At 53.9% G+C, this 12,901-nt stretch overlaps 1 protein-coding gene across 2 annotated transcripts in view; it reads left to right on the top strand.

The window, feature by feature from the left end:
* THOC2 (THO complex subunit 2) overlaps positions 1-12,901 on the top strand; it is a 1,289,207-nt gene that overhangs the window by 808,927 nt on the left and 467,379 nt on the right. For both annotated transcript variants that reach the window (XM_086918507.1, XM_086918508.1), the window contains exon 25: positions 8,868-8,996. In XM_086918507.1, the coding sequence (XP_086774633.1) occupies positions 8,868-8,996 (129 nt within the window). The remainder of the gene's footprint in view (positions 1-8,867; positions 8,997-12,901) is intronic.

Here is a 12,901-nt window from a genome sequence, read left to right on the forward strand (position 1 = left end):
TACTACGTAGAATTGTTCCCTATCTACCATTGGAACACCGTGGAACTGTAGTGCAGGCAATGGTAGTGAGCAGGTTAGATTACGGAAACGCCCTGTTGGCTGAAGTAGGTGTTACCACTCTGGCAAAATTGCAGGTAATACAGAAGACCGCCACCAGAATGGTTTCAACTGCCCTCCTGGATCCCCATCCCTCCCCTTGCTCAGACAAATGCACTGGCTTCCGGTGCAAAAAAGATCGTGTTTAAGATATGCTGTCTCTCCTTTAAAGCACTTAAAGGGGAGGACCATCCTACCTCCAAAATAAACTTGAATGCAATTTAAGATTTAATGCTTTGGCTCTCTTGAAGATTTCACGTATTCGGTTAACACGCACAGGTGGCAGAGCTTTTTCGTACATAGCCCCTAAATACTGGAATTCGCTACCAGTGGCCCTGCGAAAATCCAGCGCTCTTTTAGGAAACAATTAAAAACATTCTTGTTCTAAGCTCGCCTGTCTGTTTCCACGTTTCTGGATTCCCATTGGTAAAGCGCTGAGATGCCCCCGGGTGAGTCATGCGCTATATAAGAATCCATAACATAACATAACATTTGTTGGATATGCTGGTCGTATGAAGGGCAAGGCGGTGCACAAGCGCACTCTATCCAGGTGGATCATCTTGTGCATCAAGATATGCTACTCCCTGGCTGGTAACTAGCCACCTGTAGGCATTAGAGCTCATTCCACCATGGCTAAATGGTCTACTTCTGCTTTGTCCAGGGGTGTTCCTGTATTGGACATCTGTAAAGCAGCTACTTGGGCCTCCCTCCACACTTTCGCAAAGCATTACTGCTTGGATTTCGAGGTGAGGAGGGATGGCCATTTTGCGCGCTCTGTTTTGCAAGTCATTTAGGTATTGGGGATTGGACTGCTGTGGGATTCTATTCATTAAGTGAGGAATCCACTGCCAGATGTATCCATCAGAAGAGCAAGTTACTTACCTTCCGTAATGCTTTTTCTGGCGGATACAGTATCTGCCTGTGGATTCCCCACTGACCCACCCCTCTCCCCGTTGTCAACCCTATTATACCTTAAAAGACGTATTGTTGGGGGCGTGGCCAAGATGGTGGCGGGATAGGACTTGTTTTACACAGCTCCTGTCCGCCGCCTCCCAGAACAGCACAGCACAGGCCTTTCTGGGCGCCTACCAGCCTTAGGAAGGGTTGGAATCCTCCGCCAAACGACCTGGACGTTGTTCGGACCTGGCAGCTGATCAGCAGAGGGCATCTACTTGAACCAGCTGGAAGACAGACCGTGAGACTGCCCCGGCGTCCCCGAAGCGGGAGGCCCTGATAACGCAGTGGTTTACGGTGCGGACCACCGAGGCTTGCTCCTGGTCTCCCGGCTCCCCCGATGTGCCTGACCCACCCGGCGCCCTTCGACACTGGCGGTGGCGTGGGGGGGTTGGGCCTCGTTTGGGGATCGGGGATCGCGGAGCTGCAGGCTTCCCCTGGACGACCCCCGCAACGTTGGGCGGCCGATGAGGACCCCTGTGAACTCGCGAGGCTGCTACGGACACCTTCCTGACACTGCTGCCGCCGTTCGGCGCGGGTCGAGTGCTGCGCCTGCCCGGTCCTCATGCCACTGGACTGGGCCGCGCAGATCCCCGGTCGGTGGTGAAATAGAAGCCTGCCCCAGACACGAGCAACATGCCCCCGACCTACGCAAGCCCACGGTGGAGAGGGGCGCGCCGAGAGCCTGCTGCCACATCTTTGTGACGCCTCGCAGGACTCCCCGCCCCTACGCTGCCTCTGGACCTTCGCCGGTGCTAGAGGAGGCCGCTGTGTGGCGTCAAGTTGGGGCCTGGCGGACCCGAAGCCGCGAGAGCTTGACAGCAGCGGTCCCACGTGGAGGGCCTACAGGTACTGTGGCGGTTGGTGCGCCGGGGTGCGGGGGAGCAGACTGGATCCCCTATTCACCCTCCGTGAACCGCCATCTTGGGCCTAGACGGGATCCGGGGACGTACTCAGTGGTGAGCCGAGTGGAGGGGGTTTCGAGCGGTGGGAGGAGGCTAACCTGAGGCACCCGCGACACGCAGGAGCCTGGGAGTGCGGTGGTTGACACCCCGTAGGCGGCACCCAGTGAGGCCCACGAGTACAGGTCTTTGACTGCCCAGCAGGCCGGAGAATCTGGAGTGGAGGGCTGACGCCCGGGGGCTCAACGTGAGGATTGGCGACACCGCCTTGGTGCTCAGCATCCCTCCAGATGGGGGGGGTCCCCTGTTGTTGGGGTGAGGACCGGGAGTGGCGGCAGTGGATGAGACGTGGGTCGCCCTGCCCTCTCGGAACGTGGCACCCCCTCCCCCTAGGGTTGTGTGGCGGCTGGGGGTGTTCTGCACCCTTAGCACACGGAGGCCGGCGGCCGGAGATGGGGGACGTGACACCATTCTGTCGCCATATTCGTGCTGCGGTGGACTGTGGGGCCACTCGCATGATCAACCACTCCTAAACGCTTCACGACTGGATCGCCCCTCAACGCAAGGCTGAGGCACGAGGCCTGTTTTCCTGACCAACCCTGGGGGGACGGGGGAGCATGTCCAGATCTAGAGGCACAAAACCGAAAAACCTCAAAGACATTTTTGGCTGGGCGTAGTCAACTCCCAATATGGCAGCTGCAGCACCGACCGCCGAGCTGAAGGGACCCTCTGTGACTCCCGGAGATGAGCCCATCACCAAATCATTTCTGGAATCACTTTTCCTCACCCTCAGGGAAGATATCCAGTCGGTGAAAACCGAATTCACCACTGAACTCAAAGAGATCCGGAGAGATGTCGACAATGTCGGGGAGCGGGTGGCCATGCTGGAGGAGAAGAGCGACACCACGGTCTCGGACCTAACAACTCTCCAGCAGGAGGTAATTAGGCTTCAGGACGAGAATATAGACATGCAGCTGCACCTGGAGGACATTGAAAACCACTCTCTTAGGCACAACATAAGAATCCGGGGGGTCAAGGCCTCAGACGACACTCAGGACCTGTTTGCTTCTGCCGCTTGTCTTTTCCGACACATAATGGGCGGCGACTCTGAGGCAGGCATCATACTTGACAGGGCCCACAGGGTGGGCCCGCCCCGCGGCCCCAACGCTCCGCCGGCAGACGGACTTGTGTGTGTTTATGACTTTAAAACCAAAGAAGCTATTCTCGCGAAGGCGAGGGCGGCCCATCCTATCTCATTCCAAGGTCTCTCCCCTGTGCTGTATCAGGACCTGGCATTGACCACACTGCAACGGCGTCTGCAGTTTCGGCCAGTAACGGAGCAATTTCGAGGGCTGGGAATCTCATACTCCTGGGGTCATCCCTTCCATCTGATATTCCAACACAGCGGCAAATCGCACCAAATTCGCTCATTGCTACATGCCTGCAGAATGTTGGGACTGGCGCCACCCAGTAAAGAGGACAACGCTAGCGGCTCGGGGTCTGAGATCTCACCATCGGGTTGGCAGCGACAGGGCAGGAGACGGCGCCCGCGGAGGCCGGCGGCCTCGCACATAGTTCGTAGTCAGCGAGAGGCTCTGTCTGTGGTGGTGGAGGCACTAGCAGGGGAGGATTCCACCGTCATGTGATGACGTTACGAGGAGGTTCCGTTTTCTTCTCCTCCTTTAAGCATCCTCGCTGTCCACTGGGGTGTGGCGGGAGGAGAGAATATCTTAGTTGACCGTACCACAGACCCCGATTGACAGTGTTGCCAGTTGTCCTGGGATGACGGACTTTCTTCATAGACTACTTGTTGTTCAAATGTTTTGGGGGGTTTTTGTGTTGGGGTTCCCTCGTCCATCTTCCCTAGCTGCCCCCTGGAGACATCCACTTCAGCGACCTAAGAGCCTGGACCCTTCCCTCTTGTTGCATACGTTAGCCAATTGCGCATCTCATGCTAATCTCCGATCTCAACCCTCTGATGCAATATGACCCCATCAAGGTTCTCATGCTCAATGTAAGGGGTCTAAACAATCCAATTAAGCGTAGGGCTTTACTCTCTGGAGCATTCCAAGGCAGACATCTGTCTCTTACTGGAAACTCACCTTCTTGCGAAGGACCACCATAGATTGAGGTCCAGGGCCTTTCCCCACGCAGCTATTCTCCTCTAACACCTTGATGTCAGTGGCTATTTTGGTATCTTGTACCTTCCCCGGTAGGGTCTTGCAGAAAGAGGCAGAGATAAAGGGAAGCCTACTCACCTACCAATTTTCGCTTGGGGGCTTGAACTTTGTGGTGGGTACCATATATGCTCTTAATGAAAGGCAAAACAAGTTTCTCCTCAAGGCTCTCAGTGAAGCAGCAGCAACACCGGATAGGCACTTATTGTTGGGGGGGGGGGGGCTTAATATTGTCTTCGACAATGTTGTGTACGACTCATGCCAAAGAACGACACAGGTAGGTGTGCTGACACCCGCAGGGCGGGCTCACCTCCGCGATCTGGAGCTTTTGGATTTGTGGCGCCACTTCCACGCACACTCAAGCAGCTGCACTTTCTATTCCGGTTCCCACAAAACATACGCACGCCTGGAAGATTTCCTTTGCTCCACTGCAATACGGGCACACACGACGGAGGCGGAGATTTTAACTGCTTCTCTCTCTGATCATTCTCCTGTCCTAGCCACCTTTCGGCTTCCCCGCTCCCCACGCCCTCTCAGACAATGGCGCCTGGGCAACACCCTGCTGCACAACCTGTCGGTGGTCGACCAAATCCGGAAGGCCATCACTAATTTTGCAGCCCAGAATGCTAACCCAGACACTTCCTTAGCGACGCAATGGACGGCATTGAAGGCAGTCCTTCATGGTGAGTTTATAGCTATATCTTCCGCACAAAACCACGACAGGAGATTACTAAGAGAGTGGCGGAGCTTGAACAGCTGCATCAACGAACGGGCGCCTTCAGGGCCTGGCAGCAGCTCTGCGTGAGACGAAAGCAGTTGGAGGCCCTGGATCAGGACAGGGCAGAGTATGCGGCTCTCAGGCTTCGGCACTCTTATTACACTGGAGGGGATAGGTGTGGCCGCCTCCTAGTGAACAAGCTGAGGGAGGCCCGACTTCCCCAGGGGGTGCAGAGTATCCGGTCTCCGGAGGGTGAATCCTTTTCCGAGGACGCGAAGATATCCGAAACGTTCTGCGACTTTTACGGCGATCTCTACACTGGGGATACACTGGATAACCACCACAGCGCAAGCTACATCGTTGCAGCACACATGCCCTCCCTGTCCCAGGCGCAGGCCGACTACTTAGTGATCCGGACGGAAGAAGTGATCTCAGCGATCTCCCGTCTTAAGCTAGGCAAATCACCCGTCCCTGACGGCGACACTGCTGTCTTTTACAAATCATTCTGCACTCAGTTAGGCCCATTCTGACAGCCCTATTCAATACATTTGAGCAGTCTGGTACTATCCCAGGGGAATTGCTTGAGGCGGCGATAGTTGTTATCCCAAAGCTGGGGAAAGATAGGACTGAGTGCAGCGCTTATAGGATCATATCGCTCCTAAACGTGGACATTAAGTTGTACACTAGCATTTTGGCAGCCGTTTGGCACCATACATGGCCCAATTAGTGGAGTCTGATCAGGCCGGTTTCATCCCACAGAGACAGACCAGTGACAACACCAAACGCATCTTGCACCTAATAGAGAAGGCGTCCTGCACCCAGGGCAAGTACATGCTTCTGGCCCTCGACGCAGAGAAGGCCTTCGATCGGGTGCACTGGCCCTATTTGGAGATGGTTTTGATAGCTACTGGTCTCGGTGAGAAATTCCGTAACCGGATTCTGAATTGCTATCGCTCTCCCATGGCTACAGTTCAGGTCAACGGCCACACCTCTTCCCGCTTTCCTATCGGTAGGGGTACCTGGCAAGGAGGCCCCCCTATCACCCCTTCTCTTCGCGCTTTATATGGAGCCCTTGGCGCTCAGGGTAAGACGGCAACCTCTAACTGGGATTAAATTTGGGGGTGACACGCACATCAGCAGCCTTTACTCCGAGGATATTCTCCTCTCTCTATCCGGTCACATCTATGCTCTCCCTCTTTATAGAACTAGACAGCTTTGCGCGGGGCTCGGGCTTTAAAATCAGTATGGGTAAATCCATGGCTCTTAACCGTCTCTCTCTCTCTCCACACACCCTTGCTTACCTTCAGGAGGAACACCCGGTTCAATGGACCATCACCGCAATTCCCTACCTAGGCATTCAGCTAGCCTCCACTATTCAGGCCACCATCGATGTCAATTATGCCACCCTTCGCACTCACGTTAGCTCAGAATTGAATAGGTGGAAACACTGCACAATATCTTGGTTGGGTAGAATTGCTGCTACCAAGATGACCATCCTCCCCCAGATTCTATATCTCTTTCAGACTCTTCCCCTTAAGCCTCCGTTTTACTGGATTCAACAGACTCAAAGGAACTTATCGCACTTCATATGGCACGGTCGCAAGCCCCGCTTCAGACACCAGGTAGCAATTCTTCCACCTGAAAAGCGTGGAGTGGGGCTGCCAGACCTCCAACTATACTTCCACGCTGCCCAGCTTAGACACCTTGTGGAGTGGCAGCGGCTGGAATCAGAGAAACATTGGCTCTTCCAGGATCAGGCGGTGGCAGGCAGACCACTACAAGGCGTTCCCTTTCTGCCCAAACACCACCGCCCGTCTAATCTATACGCCTCATTCATTACAAGCACTGTCATGGACTCCTGGGACCGTACCAATGTTACCGCCCAACTGACCACTTTCCCATCGCCCCTTACACCGATATTCGATAATCCAGATTTTCAGCCCGGCACGGACACCCGATTTTTTCACCCTGTCTGTCCCTGGGCACCTTTTTGATCTGGATGGTATAATTGCTTTCCTAGACCTCAGGGAACACTATGGTCTATCGGAAAGGGAACGCCTACCATATCTCCAGACCGGCACTGGGCTCTACACCCACAAATCAAACCGCACCCACAGCGCTTACTGACCCCATACGATAAATGGCTAGTGACACGCACCTACGACAAAAAAAATCATTTCCGATCTCTATAAAATGCTCCTGGACAATACCACATTTACATATAACGTGGGCCGCACACGGTGGGAGAGGGACCTGGGGAGGTTAAGCCACAAGGAATGGGAAGGCATCCCCCACAGGGCCAGACATTCAGCCTATCATATGGTACTCACGGAGACCTTGACCAAGGTTGCCACGTACTGGTGGTACACCCCGAAGCGGTTGCACCGCTTTGACCCCCGGCGCAGCGATCTATGTTGGCTGGAGTGTGGCGAGGTGGGCACCCTGGAACACATACTCTGGAGCTGCCCCTGTCTTCAACCATACTGGTACCAAGTCCTTGACGAAATAGACCTACACCTTGAAACGCAGCTCCCGCACTTCCCTTCCTACATCCTACTGTGGTTCCCCAACCCATTGACGTATCCACTTAAATCTAGAAGGGGTCTGGTGATTACGATTGCCCTAGGGGCTGCTATACCGAAGATTTTGATCCACTGGCGCACCACTCATCTCCCTACACATACTGGCTGGCTCCAGAGACTTTGGCTGGTGTTAGGCATGGAGAAGCTTACTCTTACACTGGCAGGCAGAGGGTCAGAGATTCCTGAGCTGTGGCGGACCTTCCTTACACCACTGATGTCTGAATTCCGGTAGTTGACGTGTCCCCGGTACCTACGTTTGCTTTGCCTTCCGGATACACAGATTCCAGACGGCGACTCCACATAATAAGCGGAAACGCTGATCACCGGGTCATTCCCCCTCACCCCACCCCCCCCCCCCTTCTTTCCTTTTCCTTTAATTCCCCTTCTTCCTTTTTGTTCCTCTTTTCCTGTTGGTTCACGGTGGACGAGGGGAGGGTGAGGGATTGGGGTGGGTGGGGGGGGGGGGTTGGTGGGGCTGGGGGGTCTTTCATATTCCTTTTGGATTGTCTCGGCCCGCTCCATGCTGTTTACCCTTGGTAATGTTACGCAACGTGACTTCATTGTCTTTCATACACTGTTCTCGAGGAGCTGAGGGTCTTGTTCTTCTGTATGTTCATGAAAACATTCAATAAAAAGATTTAAACCTTAAGAGGTATTGTTTAATATAGTTGTTTCATGTTGGAATTTATTTTGCCTCTGTTTTGATCTTGTTAGGTTTATAGGAAATGTTTACTTTCTTTGATTTCCCATTTCACTTTACACTGTGTGTATTTGTGTGAATACTGTGCACTATGTATGCATTGTCTCTATGGTCGTTCCGCCCGTCTTGCCTTGGTGGCACGGAAAAAGTGGTTGGAGCTGATGTCATCAGCCTGACGTGGTCCTCTTATGGCTCCAGTAACGTCATGCGGAGCCACGTGCGGAGCCATGGCATTATGATGACCTCGTCTGCGCGGAGAACTAGGAAAAATTACCGCGGAATGCTGGCGCATGGGATATTCTTAAGGTGAGGAATCTACAGGCAGATACTGTATCCACCAGAAAAAGCGTTACCGAAGGTAAGTAACTTGTTCGTTAGTTGTTAGAAATTGTTACAAATGAAATATTGTTTGAGGAGCTGTACAGACATGCCTTCATCGCTGTAACCGCTGCAAAACAAGTTCTTTCCATGACAACAGTTTGCCTTTATTGACGCTCATCCTACATAACTTTTCAATCAAGTAGACAAAAACTCATGTAATGACATCTCAATGTTGCACGTGGTATTTAATCTGGTGGTACAGATGACAAATCTAATTTGAGACAATCGTTATGACTTAAAAGCATGTAAGCATGTTCATGTATCGTGCATGGCTTGGATACAGCTGACATTGCATTCTGTCTTTGCACAAATTATATTTAAATTTTCAAAAAGTCCAATTTACTTGCGTCTTTTCAGGTTTTCTCTGACATAATTTACACAGTGGCAAGTTGTACTGAAAATGAATCAAGCCGATATGGACGATTTCTGTGCTGTATGCTTGAGACTGTGACGCGGTGGCATAGTGATAGAGCTATCTATGAAAAGGTATGAGTATTAAAACAGAGTCTCATTTGAACTGGTTAAGATTTAACTTTTTGTTTATTCTCACTACAGAATTGGAATTTATATCACAATAGTAGTTGGTGAATTAACCTGCCTCAACCCACCCATGTTTCATGTGTCTGTGTCCTTGAACTTCTTTTTAGGGTATTATATGTCTGCATAATGTTTATCTGACTTGTCTCAACAACTGGACTACTCTAACATAGTGAATTATATTCACAACTGTATCTTTTGCCCTTGTTCTAGAAGCCCTCTTTACAGAACCCCGTTCCCTAGCAGAGATAATGGCCCTTCCTTCTTAATACTAAAATGATTGCATGTTTCTTTTTCAAGAATCTCTTGCTGACTTCAGATGACTACTTTTTGGTTAGGAACACGATCCAGAATTAATTTTGAAAATATGAATTGTTTCTAAAAAGTGTTAATTAGTTCAGGCATTGCCTAATTTTAATGACCTGTTATTATATGATACCCATAAGTATTGGCAGTTCGGGCTAGACTGTTCCCATGAGGCACAGGGTAAGACTGATTTGCATATGGCCATGTCTGAACTGGGGTGGCGGAGTGAGCTGAAGAATGATGATAAATTAAACCCAAATCAGTTGACTGGGGGTGAGTGCTTGCAATGTTCAACACTCCACCCATCATCATTAAACAGTAGGATCTGGTCCTTGTTACAGTATGGCATGTTTTTCTTTGACTTTTACTTCAATGAACTGTCCCTACTGAAGCCTAGCTTCGGCCTATGTGAAAAAGTAGTCATCTGAAGTCAGTTGCCTAATGCCCAAGGTCATTAAGAATTACCATCAGGGACTCAGTCACAGCTGTGAGACCTGCCTTGCATATTGCCAGGTACTTTTGAAAGTCACTAACCTATGGTAGCAGAATACAAGGGCAATCAATCCTGCTCTCATTTTGTCAGGGGGGATTTAAGTTAACAACAGATTACAGGTAATCTACACAAATGGGTAAAGCATCGGTAAAGGAAAATCAAACCTTATGATATCTTTTTGGCCTTGAAATATTTTCTTTTGAGGATTTGTATAGGTTAATATGAACAGGTTTCCTGTAATGATTTTTTTCTTTTTAAATGGCCTTGTTGTAAAAGTTCATGACCAGGCTTTTTTCTTACATGGTCACTTCTGCTATGCTACCTGAAGCATATTCCCTAGATGTCACTGATCTGAAAGAAACACGTTAGTGTTAGATTCCTTACCTTAGAATATCCCCAGGCGTCAGTCTGGATCCGGAAACTTTTGCGTAGCAGTACCCCTGCGCGTCGGTAGGCGTCGTCTGCAGGCGTCCCCTGCGGCTCCGCGTCCGTCGTCGGCGTCGTGCGCCGTGATGACGTCGCTGGAGTACATAGACGCCGCCTCCGCGCGCTGACGTCAGTTCTTCTTTTTTCCGCGCCAGTGGACGCAGATCTGAAGAGCAGTACTCCGGTCTTTGACCAAGTTTTTTCGATTGTTTTTTCTCTATTGTGCCTGATAGGATGCCTGGGTTTAAGAATTGCGATGACTGTGAGCGCACGATGTCGGTCACAGACCATCACCGCCTCTGTCTCCGGTGTCTGGGCCCCGACCACGACGTGGACTCCTGTGTCGACTGCCGGGCCCTTACCAACAAGGCTAGGCGGGAGCGGTCCCGCAAGCTACTGGAGCTCCGGGTGTCGGCCCCACGTCGGGACCGGGAGCGGTCCCGGTCCGGCCGGAGGTCGAGAGAGCGTTCGAGGGAGCGGTCGCGGAGCCGCGCCGAGCGTTCCGGAAGTCGACACCACTCGTCAGGCTCGTCAGGTAGGAAGCACAAGAAGTCGGGGCGTCGTCATCGTACCCCCGACCCCCCCCGACGCTCGCGCGATGCGGCCGGGGGCTGGGGTGACCCCAACCCCGCGGCTCCGCGAGAGTCGCCGGCGCGGCCTGCCTCATACCCTCCGGTCCCTGGGCATGGCGCGACACCTGAGGAGATCGAGGCGTTCCTCATGGCCATGAGGGCGCTCGCTTCTCCGACGGGGCCTACGGTGCCTTCGGGCCCAGTGCTGCCGTCTGGGGGCCCTGGCGGTTCGGGTGTCCCTGCCTCGGCGCCGTCGGGTGCTCCGGCCCCGGCGCCGCCGACGGCTCGGACCCCGGCGCCGCAAGGGCCTTCGGGATCGGCGCCGGCTGGTCTTCCGGCCTCCCCGGCGCCGTTGCCATCGGGGTTGCCCCCGACGCCGCCCCCGCGCGGCGCCGGTTCTCCACTGCCGGTTCCGGCCGGCGGTGGGGTTCCGGCGCCGGCTCCAGGCGGCGCCATCCCCTTGCCTTCTCCGACGCCGGTCCGGGCGCCGATGGGGCCCATGAACCCCGAGGAGCCGGTCTTCATCATTGACTCCGAATACGGAGAGGATGAGGAGTACGGTGAAGGTTGGGAGGGGTCCGAGGACCCTCTGGCTCGCGAGTGCCAGTATGACCCGGACTGGACAGGTGACTTGGGGGATGCCAGTGGTTTGGACGACTCTCCTAACCCTGGTTTGATCTCTCCTCCTTCCGTGGCATCGGTGGAGGGAGCTGCCTATTCTGTGGTGCTGATGAGGGCTGCCAAGGCCTTAAACCTTGAGCTCCCCGTCGCGGCCGTGAGGCCTAACATCCTCACCGAGGTCTTCAAACCGCAGTCATGCCCACTGGAGCCACTGCTGCCGTTTAATGAAGCCTTGTCAGACGTTCTGTTGGGCACGTGGTCCAGGCCCGCTTCAGGTGCGCCTGTTGATCGGAACGTGGCCAGGCGCCACCGTCCTTGTCCGGACGACCCCAAGTACCTGTCTACCCACCCCACTCCTGAGAGTCTGGTGATCCAGGCCTCGACCTCCCAGTCCGCATTCCCGTCGGCCCCGCCCGACCGGGAATCCAAGAGGTATGACCAGTTTGGCAAAAAGGTCTTCTCGTCCATTAGTTTGGGCCTGCGGTCTTTCAACACCGCCTGCCTCTTGGGCCGCTACACCCACTCTGTGTGGGATACGGTCGCGGAGCTGCTGCCAGAATGCCCCATGGAGGTGCGGGCAAAACTCGGTCAGGCTGTGGCTGAGGGCCGAGATGCAGCGAAATATTCAATTCGGTGTGGTCTTGATACGACCGACTCGCTGGGCAGAGCTATGTCTACGACGGTGGCGATTCGTCGCCACGCCTGGCTGAGATCCGCCAATTTTTCGGCTGATGTCCAGAATACCCTGATGGACATGCCGTTTGATGGCTGTCACCTGTTCGGTGACAAGGCGGACCACGCGCTGGAACGCTTCAAGGACTCCAGGGTCACGGCCAAGTCCTTGGGTCTCTCGACCCAGCGTCAGCAACCGGGTTCGTTTCGCCCCTTTCGTGGCCAAGGAAGGGGCGCCCCCACACGTGCTGCCAGCCACGCGCCGCAACAATCCTTTCAACGCGGTGGCGGCCGTGGAAACCGCCGTGGTGGCGGTCGGGGACAACGGCGGGGTCAGACCACACCCTCCCCCGCAGCATCTACCCCAAAATCCTCCTAGTCCGTGCTTTCGGCCCCATGTGACGCCAGTGGGTGGCAGGGTTCGCCATCACCACGCTCACTGGCGCACAATCACTTCGGACAGGTGGGTGCTGCAAATTGTCCGAAGGGGCTACTCCCTCCCCTTCGAGACCTCTCCTCCAGCCATGCCACCGCAGAACCACCGTGTGTCGGGGGACCACTTGACACTTCTGCAGGAGGAAGTTACGGCCCTCTTGGCCAAGGGGGCCATCGAGCGCGTTCCTGGGCCAGAAGTAGGGCGTGGTTGTTATTCCCACTACTTTCTGGTGCCCAAGAAGGACAAGGGGGGCCTACGTCCTATCTTGGATCTAAGGAACGTCAACGGCTTCCTCCGGAAGGAGAAGTTCAAGATGTTGACGTTGGCT

This window comes from Lissotriton vulgaris, chromosome 4_1 (assembly GCF_964263255.1).
Source record: "Lissotriton vulgaris chromosome 4_1, aLisVul1.2, whole genome shotgun sequence".
Classification (NCBI taxonomy): domain Eukaryota; kingdom Metazoa; phylum Chordata; class Amphibia; order Caudata; family Salamandridae; genus Lissotriton; species Lissotriton vulgaris.